The sequence below is a fragment of the Papio anubis genome, chromosome 6, assembly GCF_008728515.1.
Source record: "Papio anubis isolate 15944 chromosome 6, Panubis1.0, whole genome shotgun sequence".
Taxonomy (NCBI): Eukaryota; Metazoa; Chordata; class Mammalia; order Primates; family Cercopithecidae; genus Papio; species Papio anubis.
The window spans coordinates 5,320,923-5,342,919 of NC_044981.1; the positions used below are offsets into that span (position 1 = coordinate 5,320,923).

General features: G+C 40.9%; 1 protein-coding gene across 12 annotated transcripts in view; it reads left to right on the forward strand.

Moving 5' to 3' along the window:
* FARS2 (phenylalanyl-tRNA synthetase 2, mitochondrial) overlaps positions 1-21,997 on the forward strand; it is a 514,316-nt gene that overhangs the window by 154,862 nt on the left and 337,457 nt on the right. For all 12 annotated transcript variants that reach the window (XR_002521280.2, XM_003897004.4, XM_003897003.4 and 9 more), the window contains one exon: positions 1,178-1,337. Coding sequence is in view for 11 of the 12 variants with exons in the window: in XM_003897004.4 (XP_003897053.1) it covers positions 1,178-1,337 (160 nt within the window). In the remaining variant the exon portion in view is untranslated. The remainder of the gene's footprint in view (positions 1-1,177; positions 1,338-21,997) is intronic.

Sequence of the window (21,997 nt, forward strand, 5' to 3'; positions counted from 1 at the left end):
TCCAGCACCCCAGCTTGGTTCCACAGCAAAGCTTTCCCTTTTGTCTCACTTCCATGGTAAGTTGTTATATACCCCACGTTCAGGTTTTCAGTTGATAGGTTAGATAGGCAGATATTCTCAATGCTTCTCTCTGGCTTTGTGTTTACTTTATTATTTATTTATTTATTTTTAAATTTTTTACCCCTGGCTTCATGCTTCCTATAGAGTTCAGTCACTCCGCTCTATCTTGTTTTTACTTCTTTAATGCTTTTAAGAATTTCTGTATTTTTTCAGTAGCATTTATCAGGAAGTTTGGTTCTAATTATCCAAACCAATATTACTAGAAATGGCAGCTGATTCATTCTTTTATGAAAATATTTTTTATGTTTGATTATGCAACTCTGAGTGGGAAGAATGGTACATTCATTTGCTCAGTTATCTGTTTTGAGCCAATCTTCTACCAAGTAAAGACCTGCTCTGTCACTGACCAGAAAGTTAGTTTATTTCAGTGGTAAAGCAACTTATGACTGATGATAGCTGTGGTTAATAATCATGATATGAGGAAAACTTATTTAGCCATTGGAATGCACCAGGTACTCTGTATTTTTTATATATTATTTTGTTTGTAATAAAATCTACTAATTTACTATTATTACTCCCACTTTGTAGATGATTCCCTGAGGCTTGGCTACCATATCACTTGCCTAAGTTTACATGGATAGTAAGTGGCAGAAACATGTTTCAGGCTCTGCCTTGAGCTTTGGAGATACAGGGCTAGCAAATTCCAGCTTGCTTTCTACCTTCATGGACCTTACAGGATTTATTTCCTCGACACTGTGGGATGGTCAGGGATGTAATTTTAGAGTATGAAAGGGATTCACTGGTATTTCCACTAGAATTGAGGATAATGTCTCTTGCTAGGAAATGACTATAAGTTCATGCAAATGAAAAACAGATTAGCAAAGATCAGAAGAATGTCTTAATTCTTTAAAGACCCTCCATACCATGTAGTGTAGTGCTTTCTTCAGAGCTGTACCAAGTGAATGTTAATTTCATTACATTTATTGACAAGACATAATGAGTCTTATACCCACATTATAACTTTTTAAAGTCAAAGATTCTTAGCAGAATTTTAAAGTTATCTGATACAGATGGGCCAGGATATTTTCTTTATTTATCCTTTCTTGTTGGTTTACAGTTATTTGCTGGTATAAAGGATGGAGACAGCCTGCAGCTCTTTGAACAAAGTTCTCGCTCTGTGCATAAACAAGAGACACACACCATGGAGGCCGTGAAGCTTGTAGAGTTTGATCTTAAGCAGACGCTTACCAGGCTCGTGGCACATCTTTTTGGAGACGGTAAGTCCTCAAACGCAGGTTGGGTGTCTTTTATCTGAAATCCTTGGGACAGAAGTGTTTTGGATTTGTTTTTGTTTTGTTTTGTTTTGTTTTGTTTTTCAGATTTTGAAATTCTTTTTTTTTTTTTCCCCCGAGACAGAGTCTTGCTCTGTCGCCCAGGCTGGAGTGCAGTGGTGCAATCTCAGCTCACTGCAACCTCCACCTCCCGGGTTCAAGGAATTCTCCTGTCTCAGCCTCTGAGTAGCTGGGATTACGCCCATCACCACACTTGGCTAATTTTTGTATTTTTAGTAGAGACAGGGTTTTACCATGTTGGCCAAGCTGGTCTCAAACTCCTGGCCTCATCATCCGCCCACCTCTGCCTCCCACAGTGTTGGGATTACAGGTGTGAGCCACTGCGCCTGGCCTGAAATTCTTGCGTATACATAATGAGATGTCTTGGGGATGGGAGCTAAGTCTGAACACGAAATTCATTTGTATTTCATATACACTTTATGCACATAGCCTGAAGGTAATTTGATACAATATTTTAAATAATTTCATGCATGAAACAAAGTTTTGACTGTGATTTGACTGAAAACTGTAATGAGATCAGGTATGAAACGTTTCACTTGTGGCTTCAGATTGACTCTCAGAAACTTTTAGCTAGAGAAAGAAAAATGCTTATAACCTTTGCTAAGAATGATAATGGATTGGGATCAATGTCATCAATGGAGTAAAAATATACAGGCTGATTAGGAGTATATTATTATGTTATTACATGAGGATGTAATCAGTGGAGCAAGGTTTTTTTTTGTTTTTTGAGACGGAGTCTCGCTCTGTCGCCCAGGCTGGAGTGCAGTGGCATGATCTCGGCTCACTGCAAGCTCTGCCTCCTGCGTTCACGCCAGTCTCCTGCCTCAGCCTCCTGAGTAGTTGGACTACAGGTGCCCGCCACCATGCCTGGCTATTTTTTGTATTTTTAATAGAGATGGGGTTTCACTGTGTTAGCCAGGATGGTCTTGATCTCCTGACCTCATGGTCTGCCCACGTCGGCCTCCCAAAGTGCTGGGCTTACAGGCGTGAGCCACCACGCCGACCCAGTGGAGCTAGGTTCTTAACCATGTGAATGAACCAGTGGAAAACTTTACATATTGCCATACTGATTACCACTATCAACAGCAAAAATACTAACAGTATATTATTTCCTGCAGGAGGAACGATATTGTTACAATGTAGACCTCACTTAGTCACTTGCCTTTATTTTTCAAAAAATACTTGTTTTCAGTAATGCCACCTTCCCACTCCAACTATTTTTAACTTAATTGAGATGTATTTTGTTTTTTTAAAGCACGATATAAAGAGAAGGTTGGTGGATTTTCTTAATTGTGACTATCTTTAAGAAATACTTATATTTCTTATTTGAGAAGACAGATACCTACTGTGGTTGGGATTCTCCTTTACTGTCTTATTCTTGTGAGCTTTTTTAAAAATCAGTTTTGTTGAGGTATAATTAACATAAAGTAAGCTATACATATCTAAAGTATACATTTTGATAAGTTGACATACAATGAACTGAACATGAACGTACTTGCACAATCTTACAAGTTTTGACGTCTTGCAAGTTCATGCCATGAAGCTACCAGCAGAATCAATAGATGAACACCTTCATTGTCCCCAGCAGTTTCCTCCTGCTCATTGGCAGTCCTTCCCTTCTGCGCTTACCACATCTCACCCCAGGCCACATGTGATCTGCTTTCTGGTGCCATTAATTAGTTTGCATTTTTTAGGTTTATATAAATGGAATCTTAGAATATGTGCTCTTTTTTGTCTGGCTTGTTTTACTTAAAATAATTATGTTGAAATTCATCCATGTCATAGTGTATATCAGTAGTTGATTCCTTTTTATTGTTAATCAGTATTCCATTCCACGATTTGTTTATCCATACATTCATTGGTAGGTATCTGGGTAGTTTCTAGTTTTTTTGCTGTTATCAGCAAAGTGTCTATGATCATTCATGGATGAGTCTGTCTGGGTCCTAAGTTTTCACTCCTCATAAACGTAGGTATATGTTTAACTTGAAAAAAAAAAAAAACACAAAAAAACTGCTAAGCTATTTTCTGAAGTGGTTGCACCATTTCGATTCCCACCAGTAGTCTATGAAAATTCCAGTTGCTGTACATCTTCAGCAACACTTGATAGGGTTAGTCATTTTAATTGTAGCCATTCTAACAGGAGTCTAGTGGTATGTCAAATACATATTTGGCATTTATAAAGTATTCAATTCCATGATTTGTTTATGCATCCACTCATTGATAGATATCTGGGTAGTTTCCAGTTTTTTGCTCTTACTAGTAAAGCATCGCTGAACATTCATGGATGATTCTTTCTGGGTCCTAAGTTTTTACTTCTCTTGAGTAAATACCCAAGAGGGAATGACTAGATCAAATAGTGGGTGTATGTTTAACTTAAAAAAAAAAAAAAAGCAAAACTGCTAAACTATTTTCTGAAGTGGTTTCACCATCTCAATTCCTACCAGTAGTCTATGAAAATTCCAGTTGCTGTACATCTTCAGCAACACTTGATAAGGGTAGTCATTTTAATTGTAGCCATTCTAACAGGAGTCCCGTGGTATGTCAAATACACATTTGGCATTTATAAAGGACTCCTCCATATAAGCAAACAGAAATTGCAACTTAAGAGAAAAATGGGTGAACATGAAGGTGGCAAATGATATATATAGAATGACCAATAAATATATGAAAAGATGCTTATCTTTATTAGTATTCAGGGCAAAACAAAAGAAAACCACCAGGAGCATTTTCAAATGGGAAGTAATTTTTTCAATCTAACGTTTTGAATTGTTGACAAAGATGTAGAGAAATAGAGTGTAGCACAAAGTTCTGGCCTTAGTTAGGATTCATGGTCACCATTCTTCCAACTGGGACTTTAGTACTAACTATTCTTGATTCACCTCTATTTTTTCATACTCCAGATTTCCCCTACTTATGCCTGAACTCAAATATGTATTTAAAGAGAATCTTGTTGTAATTTATTAAGCCTCTCCTGCTCTGTTTAGCAAAGTTTGTTAGAATATCTTGACTGCCGTATTGCCAAATGCATAGTTCATGTAATATATAAGAAACCACTAGCTAATCCTGTATATTTTTAATATAGATATATTTTCAAAAAGTGTACATCAACTTCAAGGTAATGTTTTTCTAGGAAGTGGGAAATGGCGTTAGGGAGGGGTGGAAACCATGTTTCAAATGTATTTATAATGTTTTACTTTTTAAAAACTAAAGTTAAATATGACAAAATGTTATAGTTTGATAAAACTGGATAATGAGTATATGCGTGGTTGCTATTTTCTCTTCCTGTCTCTAGGTTTGATATATTTCATTAAAATGGCATAATAGTGAAATAGGTTTCAAACAGAAATTGCTGATGTGAAAAACCTATGATAGCCAGCATCTCTTTGCTTTCATGATAAAAGAAAGGAATTGTAATATTTTAAACAGTTATATAATCTATTTAACACAAATACAGGGAGATGGATTGTGCTGTTCAGGCCATTTTACAGGCAGGGTAAGGTAGAAGGGATTCTGGTATTTTAAGGAGATAGTGTTCTGTCTTTACAGAAAGATTCAGGCTCATCTGAATTTTTCTGTTGTCAAACTATGGAGAGAATTTTTTTAGCACCTTCCTTATTTATGTCATCCTACACATTTCTATGATCAAATGATTTGCTGTTGGTGCCACAGGCAGGGAGCCTCCTCCTGAACCCAGCCTGTGCTCCTGGAAGGCTCCTGGTGAGGCACATGCATACTGACACCTAGAGGAGAAGTGGGAATTAGCCTTGGGAAGGGATAAGCAAGGGGAGGGGCAGACGAATGGGGTGAAAAATGACAAAGTAGGTGACACAAGTACTAGTGGAGAGCAAGCATGATGCAGCACAGTCTATGGAAAGAAGGAAAGAAGAGGCAAGGGGAAGAAAAATGATTGGCAGCAGACTCTTATGACCGTGGAGAAACGGTAGTGTAGAATCAGAAAATTTAAAATGAAGCTCTTGTTCATCCCCTTACTCTGAAGTCCTGAACGGGTCACGTAGCACTTCAGATCTCAGTTTTCTAACTTTTAAAAGTTGCGGTGATACTTACTTCACTTGAGAATAAAACAAGATAACGTGAAAGATGCCTTGTAAGTAGAAAATATCAAATAAATGCGTAAATATGAACAAAGGGAAGGAGGAGGGAAGGGAAGGAAAGTTAAGACAAGACAGTAAAAGCAGGGAGCACATGAGGAAAGAGTAATACGATCAAAGAACAACGGTCGTGGTTGATTTGCCTTTATCACGTCTAAGGAAGCGAGAAGGAGCAGTGTACCGCCAGACTGTAGCACCACAGCCTTACTGGTGCTGATGGTGGCTTTCATATCTGCACCAGCAGATATTTTTAAAAAATAAGCCATGTACTAGCCTCTGTATAGATTATGTAAGCTTTCCAAGGTGTTTCAGGATATATATCTCTCTGAAAATACGGTCCTAGACTTTCCTTTGTATTATTTTTTATATTCATATTTCCGTAGCTTTCAAAACCAGATGGCAGGTTTCCTTATAAAAAACCATTTCTGCAATATATCTTTTCTGACTGTGATGCCCGTCCTGACATGGTGGGCACGATCCTGGACAAGAATTAAGAATCTTAAATTTGGGCCGGGCGTGGTGGCTCATGCCTGTAATCCCAGCACTTTGGGAGGCTGAGGCGGGCGGATCACTAGCTCAGGAGATCGAGACCATCCTGGCTAACATGGTGAAACCTCGTCTCTACTAAAAATACAAAAAATTAGCCAGGCATGGTGGCGGGCACCTGTAGTCCCAGCTACTCCGGAGCCTGAGGCAGGAGAATCGCTTGAAACTGGGAGGCGGAGGTTGCAGTGAGTTGAGATTGCGCCACTGCACTCCAGCCTGGGCGACAGAGCGAGACTCCGTCTCCAAAAAAGAAAAAATAAAGAATCTTAAATTTTAGAATAGCAGTGAAGTTGTAGCTTCTTTCATTTAGGCATATGTTTGCTTTATTTTTTAAAAAATATTGTCAGCCTAGACTTCAGTAGTCAGCTTTTATTACATATCGATGTTGCTATTTTATAAATGTTCAAATTTTTTGTCTGTGAGACTGAGTTGGCAGAATCATGGAATGGAATTAAAGTTTAAAAATTCACCTGCTTGGAGAATACACGTTGGTTCTCATACACTAGAATCTATCTGGGAAGAAAGCCTTTTCTTTTTCTTCTTTCCTTTGAGCCATGGTCATTGTTAACCCCATCCACACGGTGGCCAGGCATCCTGAGACTGCTGAAAGGCACCTCATTCACATACCCTTGCCATGCCCTGGTGTATTTCTTCCGGGTGTGTTGCCATGAGCTGTTCTTGTAGAGGTGTGTGAGCTTGTCCCCGACTGTGTTTGCCGTGTTTGTGATGTCCGCTGTATTGCCTCTCGGGGGAGATGTGAAGTGGGAAGGTGACCGGAGCCCGGGCCCATCTGATGAACTAGAAGGGTGAGTGGGTCTATATCACAGAACACAGACAGTGCTGTGTGCTTCCTTCATGCTCACACTGAATGTTAACAACTGTTTCAGGATTCTCAGCTGTTTCTTCTGAAATCTAAAGAAAAGTGCTTTGTTCATTTTTGTGTTTTTTTTTTTTTTGAGACGGAGTCTGTCATGCAAGCTGGAGTGCAGTGGCGCGATCTCAGTTCACTGCAACCTCCACCTCCTGGGTTCAAGCGATTCTCAAGCTTCAGCCTCCTGTGTAGCTGGGATTATAGGCGTGCACCACCACACCTGGCTACTTTTTTGTATGTTGTATTTTTAGTAGAGATGGGTTTTCACCGTGTTGGCCAGGCTGGTCTTGAACTACTGACTTCAGGTGATTCACCCACTTCGGACACCCAAAGTGCTGGGATTACAGGTGTGAGCCACCGTGCCTGGCCACCTTGTTCTATTTCAGGCATTTCAGAAGCACTATTTAGTTATGGGTTTTGGGTTCTTGCTGTTGGTTGGTTTATTAAGTAATTTTGCTAGCTTCTGAAAACATCTTGGTAAACCTGTCTAGGTGCCATCAACCCGGATTAAATTTAGATTAATAATAGCAATAATAATGGTGATAATGGTAACAATAGAGATAATAGTAGCAGTGTGAAACCCTGTGCTAAGCATGTTGACAAGGAGTTTTTTTCTTTTGACCTGCATCTATGATACGGGTGTTACAATCTCCGTTTTTCAGATGACGGAACCTAGACACAGAGAAATAAAGTGCCACGTAAAAATCACAGGACTGGTAAGTATTTGAGGCAGTTGGAGCCCCCAGTCTGACTTCTACGGCCATACCAGAAGTTAGCTTTTTGATAAGATACAAAGAAATCTTATTAGTAATATTTCAGAGACTGTGAGGTCTACAAAAGCCACGATGTCATCCCCCCAAAAAAACAAAACAAAACAAAAATCCCCTCGGGGCCAGGCGCAATGGCTCACGCCTGTAGTCCCAGCTACTTAGGAGGCTGAGGCAGGAGGATTGCTTAAGCCCAGGAGTCCAAGGCTGCAGGGAGACATGATCATGCTACTGTACTCCAATCTGGGCAATAGACTGAGATCCTGTCTCTTTTAAAAAGAAAAAAAAAAAAAATGACCTCTCTCTAGGTGCTGCCTCTGACTCTTTCCTTTACCTTCTCTCCCCATTCTGTGCCTCCTGGTAGCTAGCTTGTGGTAAAGCCTCCATTTACTACATCATATCCAGTTATATTCTGGGTAGCAAAGACCATTTAAAAACTTAAGGTTCACTCTTTCTACAGTTAGTGATGAATGGGAACTACCTCTACAGGCCTCAGAAATATTCAGCAACTCTTTTTATATTTGTGTTTATGGTCTAGGCTTTTCACCTTTTGTTATTATTATTATTGGATTCCTTTGTTCTTGAAAAACAAAATTAAAAATTGGAACACACTATTTCCTTGTGGCAGTGTGTTATTACAGCTGCTTTAGTTTCAGGTTTTTTTCCTGTCCAAATGTGGTTTATTATTTTCTGCTAACATTTCAATTGTACCAGCATCCTAAGGCTATTATAAGAGAGGTTATCATTTTAGAATTAGAAAAAAAGAAATAAAATAACCCTTTAGACTATTTTTATGCTTGTGGATTTTGTTGTCATTTTTAATATTTCTCAAGTGTTTTCTGTATATTTTGTACTGTGCTTGGTAGATCATTTCTTTCAGAGTAAGTAAGGTGGGGATTTAGGATTTCTAACTTTTAAATTTCTCTTTCTGTCCTTGAGTTTACAGCCTTTCTTTGGCACAGTTTCTTTGCTAAACATTGGCATTTCCCTTTCTAAAGGATTGGCCTCATAGCACGGTTTAGATTAATGAGTGTGAAGGAGAGATGGATTGGGACCCTCCGTTTTTGACAAGGTATGTCGCCATGGGGGAGTCACGTCTTGTCTTTGCTTGTTGAAAGACCTGTGGTGGTCATTGAAGTGCACCTCCCAGCATCCCCTCCAAGGGTCCAGGCTGATGGGATTGCAGATCGCCTCCAGCTGTCAGCTTCTTGGGGAACTGCCTTAGCTGCAGGGAGCCTCCTTGCCCAAAGACATGCCCTTCCCAGGGCAGCCCACATCTGAAGACTGAATGTGGCAAGAATACAAAGGCCCTCCATGGGCCATTCTAATGGGCTGTCTGCTCCAGACCTCTGGCAAGGTAAAGGCTTCACTGGCCTGATTGTAGTTTGTTGGCTTCTCCCTCTGCCCAGTTTGCTGCCACTGTCTTCCATCCACAGGTGTTGATTCCCTTCAGATAACTTGCTTGCCAGCCCAACCTGCATAGGGACCTATATACGGTCCCATCCAGCAGAAACGTTCTGGGGCCCTGTGTTGTGAGTGATGTCCTGGTCAGGAGTGAAATCGCTTGATCATGGTAATAAGGAATCATGTCTTCCGTATCTTTTCATATTTTTTGTCCATGAGGCTGTGTTAGTATAAATGAAGTGAAAGGGATTGAGAGTAAGAATTAGGTTTATAATTGTTAGTGCTACATTCTTCCTAAATGGAATCACATCAAAAATTTTAAGTATGTATCACTTTAATAATTTTTTAAATCAGCTCTTTTGGGCTGGCTGGTGTTGCCTGGCTTGAGGAGTGTTATCCTTCTCAGAGTACCGCTTGGCAGTGAAGTAGCCACGGCAGTTGTTGCATTCAAGCCATTTTGACTTGTCTGTACTCGCCTCACCGTAGCTTAGATGTAGTCTAGAGCAGGTTGCTCTTTCCGATAAAAACGGGCCAACACCTTCAACCTCTGAGACTTGGGATCATTAACTATGAAAAGTGAAGTGCCTCGCTTTAAGCCAGTGGAGGGACTCAGTGGAAATAAGACATCACCCTAGGAATCAGGTGGAGGGAGGCCTAAGACCCACTTTTCCTTAGATGTCTAGTGAATGGGGAAAATGTATTCTAGGGTTGATCTTTCGGGGCTAAGGAATTGGTACAAGGGAACCTCTTTAGAGAAAATTTGAGATAGCAGTGATTGAGCTGAACTATGATACTTTTAAGGAGCCCAAAAACCTTCCTGATTCTATGGCAGTTGGGCAGAGGATAACAGAGAGGTTCACTAATCTAGGGAAATAATACATTGAAATTATTTGGGGTTTTATGCTAATTAAAATAAAATTATTGGATCTTAAGATACAGAGAAAAAGGCACTGAAAATTTTAGGGCTACTGTAATGAAAACCATCAGTGTGCCTGGAACTACACCCATTACAAACTATTTTTACTGCTACTAATAACTCTTAGGTGGTTGGTATACAGGTGACCTAGAAACCATTAAGATTTAGGGGGAGAGGGAAGATTCTCTTTCTACTCTTTAGGTTCGTGGAAAGCTCAATTTCCTGATTGATTTCAGCCACTTCTCTTCTGGCCTCTCCTAGCTCTACTGAGGAATTGATCATCAGTATAAAGTTAGTTATCGGAACTCTGTTATCAACCACTTTAACTCATTCACTCCTTTGACTTGCACTAGACACTCCATGAAAGCCTAGCCTTGAATCGGTGCCCAAATCTCTTTGTGCTTCCCGCTCCTGTAGCGGCTCAGATTTGCCACCTTAGCCAAGTCAAGGTTGGTGGCTCTCTTCTTTCTATTTTTGGTCAGCTCACTGTACAAATTCCTTTTTTCTGTTACTCTACACCAGTTTTTCAGTCTCTGTTTTTCTAGTCTGTGTCAGAGTAAAAGCTGTATTTTACTGAGAAAATCTAGGTGACTGGGTGTGGATTTTGTGCTTAGCTGGACTGCTGATTACCAGCCCATCAGTTTCTCTAGAATTTTGTTTCATCAGCTTTAAATATATTCTAAACTATGTCATCTCACGATAAAACAAACAGCTACCATTATTTGACTATCCATCTTTCTCTGGAAACTTGCTGTCCTTTCAGCTACAGTTTATGAAATATACCTTCCAATTACTGCCCAACACAGGCAGTGGTGGTTAGTTCATTGTAATGGTTTCTGTTGAGGTCACAATTGATTTCCAAATTATAAAATTCAATAGATTGGGGAAAAAATTTATCATGCTGAATCTTTCTGCTTACTCTTTTATTTGTTGAATTATAATGGGCTTCCAATAAGCTAAAGTGTACCATTTAATAACTTTTGACATAATTATACACACACTACACCATCACCACAATCAAGATATACTCATCACCCCAAAACGTTTCCTTCTGCTCCTTCACTGTCCCTCTACCACCTCTTCTGCCCACTCTCCCTACCCACCAGGCCTAGGTAACTAGTGATCTGCTTTCTGTTACTGTAGGTTGGTTAGCATTTTCTAGATTTATGTTCAGTGAAATCCTATTGTATGTATTCTCTCTGGCTTCTTTCATGCAGCATAATTATTTTGAGATGCATGCATTTTGTAGCATGTTATCAATACTTCATTCCTTTTTGCTACTAAGTAGGGGGTTACATGGTGTTGATATTCTACAATATGTTTATTCATCCACCTCTTGTTGGCTATTTGGGTTGTTTCCAGGTTTTGGCTATTACAAATGAAGCTTCTAGAAATATTTGTGGACAAGTCTTTATATGGACATAGCTTTTATTTTTCTTGAGTAAATAGCTACAAATGGAATGTCTGCATGGTAGGTCTATGACTGTTTTTTTGCTTTTTTGAGACAGAGTCTTGTTGTGTCGCCCAGACTGGAGTGCAGTGGCACGATCTCGGCTTACTGCAACCTCCACCTCCTGGGTTCAAGCAATTCTCTGCTTCAGCCCCACAAGGAGCTGAGATTACAGGCGCCCGCCAGCACGCCTGGGTAATTTTTTTTGTATTTTTAGTAGAGATGGGGTTTCACCAACTTGGTCAGGCTGGTCTGGATCTCCTGACCTCATGATCCACCTGCCGCGGCCTCCCAAAGTGCTGGGATTACAGGCGTGAGCCACCGCACCCGGCCATGACTAACTTTTAAAGAAACTGTCAAATTGTTCAACTGGTTGTACCATGTTACATTTCCGCTAGCAGTGCCTAGGAGTGGAAGTTGCTCCTCATCTTTGCTGGCACTTATTATAGTCATTGTAATTTTAGCCATTCTGATAGGAGTGTAGTAGTATCTGATTATGATTTTAATTTGTCTTTTCTTTTCTTTTCTTGTTTTGAGACAGAGTCTTGCTCTCTTGCCAAGGCTAGAGTGCAGTGGTGCGATCTCAGTTCACTGCAACCTCCACCTCCTGGATTCAAGCAGTTCTCTCCCACCTCAGCCTCCCAAGTAGCTGGGATTACAGGTGCACGCCACCATGCCTGGGTAATTTTTGTATTTTTAGTAAAGACAGGGTTTCGCCATGTTAACCAGGCTGGCCTAGAACTCCTGACCTCAGGTGATTCACCCACCTCGGCCTCCCAAAGTGTTGGGATTACAGGCATGAGCCACCGCTCCCTGCCTAATTTGTATTTTCTTAGTCGATAATGATGCTGAATATTATGTACTTATTTGCATTCATGTAACTATTTGGCAAAGTATTCAAATATTTTGCCCGTTTGTTTTCTTTCTTTCCTTTTTTTTTTTTTTGGTCTTGCTCTTTTGCCCAGGCTGAAGTGAAGTGGCATGATCTTAGCTCACTGCATCCTTGACCTCCCAGGTCAAGTGATCCTCTCACTTAAGCCTCCCAAGTAGCTGGGATTACAGGCACTCATCACAGTGTCAGCTAATTTGTTCATATTTTGTGAAGATAGGGCCTCACTATATTGTCCAGGCTGGCCTTGAACTCTTGGGGTTCAAGCAGTCTGCCCACATTGGCCTCCCAGAGTGCTAGGATTAGAGGTGTGAGCTACTGCACCTGACCCTATTATCTTTTTATTGATTTTTGAAACTTTGTGAATTTTGGATATGATTCTTTTGTGGGATGTGGGATTTGCAATATTTTCACTCAGCCTTTTTATTAATGTTGTCCCTCAAAGAGCAGAAGTTCCTTAACTTTGATGAAACCCAATTAACCAATTTTTTTCTCTTATGGATTTTGCTTTTGATATTGTTTCTCAGACATCTTTCCTAACCCAAGGTCACAAAGATTTTTCTACTATGTTTTCTTGTAGAAGTTTTATAGTTTCAGTTTTATATTTAGATTTATGATTACTTTGAAGAATTTTATGGATGATCTGAGGTACAGATTGAAATTTTGTTTTGCATATTGATATCCAGTTGTTCCAGCATCATTTGTTGAAATGACCTTTCCTTCTGCACTGCAAAGCCTTTGTACCGTTGTCTGGAATCAATTAACCATATATGTCTGGGGCTATTTCTGGACTCTCTATTCTGTTCCATGCATCTATTATTTGTCTATCTTGACCCAATACTTCACTGTCTTTATCACAGTAGCTTTATAATAAGTCTTGAAATCGGTTGAATTCTTGTAGCTTTGTTCTTTTTTCAAAGTGATTTTAATTAGATTGTTTGCATTTGATGTTATTGTTGATGTAGTTGGATTTAAATGATCATTTTGCTATTTGTTTTCTATGAGTAACATTTTGTTTCTTCTCTTACTTTGTTTGGAGTAATTGTATTTTTTATTACTCCATTTTATTTCCTTTGTCTTATGAGCTGTAACTTTTTGTTTTGTTATTGTAGCAGTTGCTTTAGGGTTTACAGTTATCACAGTCTCACTTTGAGTGTTGTTACCCCACTCCTGTATAGGGTAAGAACAGCAGACTTCCCTTTTTCCCATCTTGGCCTTTGTGCCGTCACATATTTTAATTCTTATGTATGCTATCAACTCCTAAATATGTTATGATTATTTTTGCTTTGAGTAGTTGATCAGCTTTTAAAGAGATTTACATAATAAGAAAAGCCTTTATATCTGCTAGGTCCTTACCATCTGCAGTGTTCTTCATCTGGGTTCCCAACCGATTTTTCCTTCTGCACAACCGAAGGCCTGCTTCTGCTAGTGATGAATTCTTTTGCATTTGTATGTCCGATAAAGCCTTCATCTTGTCTTTTTTTTTTTTGAGATATTTTCACGGGAAAGGAATTCTAGATTAATAGTTTTTTTACTTTTATTTATTTATTTTTGAGATTGAGTCTTGCTCTGTCACTCAGGCTGGAGTACAATGGCGTGATCATGGCCCACTGCAGCCCCCAAGTCCTGGGCTCAAAGGATCCTCTTACTTCAGCCTCCTGAAGACCTGGGACTACAGGTGTGCACCACCACACCCTGCTAACTTTTAAAATTAAAAAAAAAAAATTATAGAGAGATGGGGTCTCACCATGTTGTCCAGGATGGTCTTGAACTCCTGGCCTCAAGTGATTCTCCTCCCTCTGCCTCCCCGAGTGCTTGGATTACAGGTGTGAGCCACTGTGCCCCGGCCCTTTTCAGTTTTTAGAGATGTTATTCCTATCTCTTCTCACTTGCACTGTTTCCTGTGAGGAATCTGCTCTCAACTTTGCTTGTCTTTGTTTTTCTGTACCTAATGTGTCTCTTCTCTCTGACTGGTTTTGCAGTGTTTTGTTTGTCACTGATTTTAGGCAGTTTGCTTATGATGTACGTAGTTAAAGTTTTCTTCAGATTTCTTATGTTTGGAATTGGTTGAGCTTCTTGGATTTATGTTTTTCATGAAATCTTGGAAATTTTGGTCAGTTATTTCTTCAAATATTTTCTGTCACTCTCCTCCTTTAGGTACTCCACTTGCATGTGTATGTGGCCACTTAAAACTTTTCCACTGCTGGTGCTCTGTTCATTTTTCTTTCAGTGATTTTTTTTTCTTCTGTATTGCATTTTGGATAATTAATATTGCTTTATCTTCAAATTTACCAATATTTCCTCTACAGTGTTTAATTTTCTATTAACTCCGTCCTGTGTATTTTTCATTCATTTGCTTCAGTTTGGATATTTTTAATATCATCCCTGTTTCAACTTAAAATGTTTAGTCTTTCCTCTAGCTTTTTGAACATAGCAAATATTATTATAATACATATTTTAACTCATTTTTTCCTACTAATTCCGACATCTGTCATTCCTTGGTGAATTGCTTTTGATTTTTCTGTTCTTTATGTATTTTGTTTCTATTTTGCGTGCCTGGTAATTTACTGTAGGATATTGCCAAACATCATTAATTTTACCTTCTGATGCATTGGGTATTTTTACCTTCCTGATATCCATGAGCTTTGTTCTGGGATTACTTAGAAACACTTTGATCCTTTTAGGTCTTTTTAAGCCTTATTAGGCAGGACCAGTATAGAGTTTAGTCTGGGGATAGTTTTGCCCACTACCTATGCCAGACCTGTCTCAGCTCTGTAATTGATAACCCGTGAATTATGAGGCTTTTCCGCTTGGCTGTTGAGAACTGGCACTATTCCTGGTCCTGTGTGAGCTCCATCTTTATTCCCTCTAATCCTGTTGAGGATTTGTTCCCCGACCGCAGGTAGATTTTTCAACACACAGGATCGGTGTTCAGCTGAATACTGAAGGGGTTCCTCTGCAGATCTCCAGAGTTCTCTGCACAGCTCTCTTCTCTCCTTTACTCTGCCCTGAGAATTCTAGCTATCCTGGCTTGTCCAGACTCCCGGCTCTGTCTCCTCAAATCAAAGAGACTGTTGGGCTCTCCGTGCTCTCCTTCCTTCCTGGAGCACTGTTAGGTCTCGCCCCTCTGGGGGGTCTGTGTCCTTGGTCAACTGGTGTCCCATGTTTTGAGTGGTGTTATTTTATGTATTTGTCTGTTTTTTATTTTATTTTATTTTTCAGTTTTTCATATGGGGGGGGTAAAACTGGTTTATTATTCTGTCCTGTCCCGATGTGGAAGTTTCTCTTTTTCATTTGAATCGTTTGGCTACTCCCTCTGGACCTTCCTTCCTGCGATTTTTATTACATCTCATTCCCCTCTTCGCCTTCGTTATATTCTTACATCTCTCTCATCACTTACTCTCTGTGCCTTTTTTGGTCTTCTTTTCTGATGCAGCTTAATGTTTGTGACAGGAACTCTTTGAAAGGGTGGCTAGTGTTTTCCTTCTCAGAGAAGAATTTGACTGGGAGATGGATACAATCCTGAAGATGCATTTTTAGATCTGGTTTACAAAACCAAAATTTTTGTGAATTTTATTTTCTAGAACACATCAGTGAGTTATGCTTTCATGTATCTCTTAGGAGATCTAAAACACACTTATTTTAAAGTTTCAGATTGTTTCATAAAAATAATCTTATCTGAGGTAAGTTAATGTTTGATTATTTGTTTTGCTGGCTGTATTACTTAGCATTAGATTTATCCATGTGTTTTAGAATTCTGGGTTGCAGGGTCATATTCAGAGGAAGGTTTTTTTGTTCTTTACCCTTTCTCTGTTTTCTTTCTTCCTGTCCTTCTCCCCCTATCCCCTGTCTCTTGCTTTTCACCCTATAAGTGGTTTTGCAGATGATTCCACCCAATTCTCTAGGCTTGAAATCCAGAATGAGATTTCCTAGGGATCCATCAGATGTCTAGCACCCATACAATGAGGGGCTGGCGCTGATTCTATGCCCAAGACTTGGATCCCTAATCTTACAGCTCCTTAGGGCTACAGCCCCATGCTGCATTTAGGTGACAGTATTTGACTTCCTTCTGGCACCATCATGGAGCTTATCCCATCCCAGCCTCTGACTCGAAGCTTTTTGCCTCCTTCCTGCCACAAGCCCGCCGTGTGCCATCCTGCAGGAGGCAGGCTCCTGGTTCTTCTTGGTTGTGGACTCCAAGCCCAGCAGGCTCACTTTATCCTCTCTTCCTGTTTTGTTTCTGGCCTGTGGAGGTTTACATTTTGTATTAGTCTGTTTTCACACTGCTGATAAAGACATACCTGAGACTGGAAAGAAAAACAGGTTTAATGGAGTTACAGTTCCACCTGGCTGGTGAGTCCTTACAATCATGGTGGAAGGTGAAAGACACATCTCACATGGCGGCAGAAAAGAGAGGAGAGCTTGTGCAGGGAAACTCCCGTTTTTTAAACCATCATATCTCGTGAGACTTATTCACTATAACAAGAACAGCACGGGAGAGACCCATCCCCATGATTCAGTTACCTCCCACTGGGCCCCTCCCACAACGCATGGGAATTCAAGATGAGATTTGGGTGGGGACACAGCCAGGCGGTATCATTCCATCCCTGTCCCCTCCCAAATCTCATGTCCTCACATTTCAAAACCAGTCATGCCTTCTCAACAGTCCCTCAAAGTCTTAATTCATTTCAGCATTAACTCAAAAGTTCACAGTCTCAAACCTCATCTGAGACAGGGCAAGTCGTTTTTGTCTATGACCCTGTAAAATCAAAAGCAAGTTAGTTACTTCTTAGACACAATGGGAGTACTGACATTGGGTAAATACAGCCTTTCCAAATGGGAGAAGTTGGCCAAAACAAAGGGGCTACAGGCCCCATGCGAGTGTGAAATCCAGTGGGGCAGTCAAATCTTAAAGCTCCAAAATGATCTCCTTTGACTCCATGTCTCACATACAGGTCAGGCTGATGCAAGACGTGTGCTGATGCAAGATGGGCAGCTCTGCTCCTGTGGCTTTGCAGGGTACAGCCTCCTTCCTAGCTGCTTCCATGGGCTGGTGTTGAGTGTCTGCGGCTTTTCCAGGTGCCTGGTGCAAGCTGTTGTGGATCTACCATTCTGGGGTCTGGAGGACAGCGTCCCTCTTCTCACAGCTCCACTAAGTGGTGCCCCAGTAGGGACTCTGTGTGGGGGCACCTACCCCACGTTTCCCTTCTGCACTGCCCTAGCAGAGGTTCTCCATGAGGACCCTGCCCCTACAGCAAACTTCTGCCTGGGCATCCAGGCGTTTCCATGCATCTTCTGAAATCTAGGTGGAGGTTCCCAAACCTCAATTCTTGACTTCTGTGTACTCACAGGCTCAACACCACATGGAAGCTGCTAAGGTTTGAGGTCTGCACCCTCTGAAGTCACGGCCCGAGCTCTGCGTTGACCCCAGTAATGACTGGGACACAGGGCACCAAGTCTCTAGGCACACAGCATGGGGATCCTGGGCCTGGCCCATGAAACCACTTTTTGCTACTAGGCCTCCAGGCCTGTGATGAGAAGAGCTGCCACCAATACCTCTGACATGTCCCAGAGACATTTTCCTCATTGTCTTGGGGATTAACATTCTGCAGCCAGCTTGAATTTCTTCTCAGAAAATGGGATTTTCTTTTCTATCGCATTGTCAGGCTATAGATTTTCCAAATTTTTATGCTCTGCTTTCCTTATAAAGCCAAATACCTTTAACAGCACCCAAGTCACCTCTTGAATGCTTTGCTGCTTAGATATTTCTTCTGCCAGATACCCTAAATCATGTCTCCCAAGTTCAAAGTTCCACAAATCTCTAGACCAGAGGCAAAATGCCGCCAGTCCCTTTCCTGAAACATAACAAGAGTTACCTTTGCTCCAGTTCCCAACAAGTTCCTCATCTCCATCTGAGACCACCTCAGCCTGGACTTCATTGTCCATATCGCGATCAGCTTTTGGTCAAAGCCATTCAACAAGTCTCTAGGGAATTTCAAACTTTCCCACATTTTTCTGTTTTCTTCTGAGCCCTCCAAACTGTTCCAACCTCTTCCTTTTACAGTTTCAAAGTCACTTCCGCATTTTTGGATGTGTTTTCAGCAGTGCCCCACTCTGCTGGCACCAATGTACTGTATTAGTTTGTTTTCACATTGCTGATAAAAACATACCTGAGACTGGGAGGAAAACTAGGCTTAATGGACTCACAGTTTCACATGGCTGGGGAGGCCTCACAATCATGGCGGAAGATGAAAGGCATATCTCACATGGTGGCAGATAAGAGAAGAGAGCTTGTGCAGGGAAATTCCTGTTTTTAAACCCATCAGATCTCATGAGACTTATTCACTATCACGAGAACAACATGGGAAAACCTGCCCCCATGATTCAGTTACCTCCCACTGGGTCCCTCCCACAACACGTGGGAATTCAAGATGAGATTTGGGTGGGGACACAGCCAAACCATATCGCCTTTTGTCTTTCAACTTAGACTATGACTATTTGGTTCTCTTTCTTTCTTTCTCTCTCTCTCCCTTTTTAAAACTATAAATGTCACTGTTGTGTGTCAGGAGAACAAGGACACAGACCGTGCCTTCTTGGTCTCATGAGTGTGCTTTGTGTTGGAAGCTGAGTTAATGTGGTGTTGCACTGTCTGCTCCAGTGGAGGGCAGCATGGGGCTGTGCTGTGCCACACACCTGGTTCTGATCCTGGCATTTACTCTCTACTGTAAACCGAGATTAGATATGTAAGCTGTCGCAGTCACATTTCCCTCATCTGCAAAGTGGGAATGAAAGTAATGATTGTGCAGTGTATATGCCAGCCTCACATCAGCGTAAGCATGAAGTGAGAGGAGGCATGGGAAATGTTTAGCACAGTGCCTAGCACATAGTAAATGAACAGTAAATGTCAGTTAGGAACACAATTTAGAAATGTTTATTTTTTCATATTTTATTAAAAAGTGAGATATTTCAGATTATGAGCTGAATTTCATGACATTCAGTGAAAAAAAAAATACCCACTGAGTGTTTATGAGGTGCCAGGTATTGTGTTAGGTTTTTTACACACTTTTCCATGCTGAATTGTCACAGAAACTCTGTGAGATATTCTTATTTTTGACAAAATTGAAGCAGCGCGAGGTTAAGTAACTGGCCTGAAGTCACTCAGCTGCAAGTGATAAAGCTGGGATTTGCTTCTAGATCTGTGTTGGCTCTTAGATCCAGGCTGCCCCCCAACCGACCAGCTTTATGGAGGCTGGTGTGTGAGCCTTCTGTCTACAATGCCTCTCTGTGTAGCCTGCAGGGATCTGAAGATGGTTTCCTTCGAGAATGGGTTGATGAGAGGATCGAAGACCAAAGGGCTGTGCTGTGGCTTTCCCTGAGGCTGGGATGCTGTTGGACTGTCCCCTCTGCTGCTTGATAGAGAGCAGGGGAGTGATCACTTAACCTAGTGCCTCTGAACCCATACCCAGATTTCAGAATGAGGGGCCCATTAACTGGTGCCATACTCCATTTCTCATTTCCTTGTGAGGTAGAAAAACGATCATATCGTCTTATGATCCAAGCCCTAGTCAGAAGGATCCCTGTGTAGAGGAGTCCCAGGGAAACAGTGTGGAACTACACTTTCACACACTGGTCTTTCTGCCAAGCAGAAGAATAACAGCTGTGGGACCAGTTACGCCATTGCCAATGGTGGAGGAAATCGCCTGCCTGTTATTTTCCCCCTGTTGCTTTGTGTATGTCTTAGCAGGAGTCGTTGTGGCTGAAACAGTGTTAATATCTTCTGCTGTGTGCTTGGGAGGTCCCACACTGGAGGTTTTTATTACCCTCTCTGAGAGGGAAGAGGTGGTATTTACCATTAACTTTGTAGTAGGAATGGTTTTATTCCACTTGGCACTCCGCAGCACTGGACTCCAGGGTACATGGTTGTGTGGACACATAGGATATATATGGCGCTCTTAAAGAGTCACAGTGGTGGCATTGCCAGGTTTGTAAGGCCCTAGGTAGAGATGAAGTGTAAGTCGTGAATGACTTCATGCTGCGTGTGAGGTGGGCTTTGGAAACAGAATTAGTGTTTGTATTCCCACATGGATGCTTCAGGCTTTAAAAATGCCTCCTCTTCCTATGATTGCCAGCCACGTTTACTGAGTCCAGAAGACACTCTTTTCTTCTTTTAGGGGAGAGACGAGATGCAAACAGCAAGGGTGAGGAAGGCAGCCCTGGGAATCTTGTCTGTGGGTGCTCAACTGTTGCTTTATCTAAGTGGGAGCTGCGTAAGAGGGTTGAGCTGGTGTTCTTTTATCAGCAAAGCCCTGGATCTTTGTCTGGGACCTACAGTCTCATTGTATTCTTCTACCAGTTAGTTCTATGGCCTTGGCTCCTGAGCTAATGTTAGTGCAAACTATTATACAACACCTATCGAGGGCGTTTTGGCAGTATTTATTAAAATCATAAAAGCATTTACTCTTCGTCTCAACAGGGTATTTAGTCACAGCATTGCTTTCAGTAGCAAAATACTGAATATACTCCAAGTGTATGTCGGTAAGACTTCTTATATGAATGTGGGCCACACGCAGGAATCTTTGGCAGGAGTAAGAAAAGGACTGAGGGCGTGCTCTACGCATTCATATGGAGAGGCCTCCAGACACATCATTCAGTGAAAAAAGTGTGGTGCCACATAACGTGTGCACTATGCTGCTTGTTATATAAGAAAGGAGGGAAAATAGAAACATATTTGTATTGGCTTACATCTGGCAGTAAAAAGGAAACCCTGAGAGTTTACTGTAAGGGTCCAGGAGATTGGGGTAAGATGGGAAAGGGAAGTAAGTGAGACTTCTTCGTCATACCCTATTACATAATGAGATGAATTCTGTTATAGTATTTTGATTTTGAATGTTGTGAACATATTACCTATTCAAAACAAAACAATGTATGAAAGAATGCTGTTAGAACACTATTGAAACATCAGGAAAACATGGGCTCTATCGAAAGGTTGTGGGTCTTCAACAGAAGCAGAAGAGATGGAATCATCAGGTGTCTTTGACGGTGGCAGCGATGCGATTTCCCTTGGTTAGATTGTGGTTATCGAAGATGGTCCCAGCTTTTTAAGAATTTATTTCCAGCCAGAGAGTCCCCTCCTTCCTTTTTCTTTCCACTTTCCTTTCCTTCCTTGGATACACACTGCATAGCTGTTCAGAAAGTGTGAGTAGCAACCCTTATATTAAACCACTATATTCTACTATTTTTTTCTGTGTCAACTGAGGGAAAATCTATTTTAAAAATAATGCCAAACACCAGTGATTAATTGCATATTTGTTTAGTTAATTTAAAAAAATTATTTGCTTTCACGAAGGGTACCCCTGGTATGGTGTAGAAAAATCACTGGTATATGCTCTAGTTTGGGCCAGGGATCTTTCAAAATTTAAATTCTACCACCCGTGGAAGGCAGTTCTGATAGCAAAGTCCCACCTTTAAATATAAACGGTATGGGAAACAGCAGAAGAATCTCTTTAATGAGTCAATAAATCAGGGAAATGGAATGTGATGTTTATTCAGAATGAGATCCATAACAAAGGTGGGATGGGATGGAATGACATCCACTTAAATGTTTACAGTATGTCAGACAGAGTGCTCAGCCCC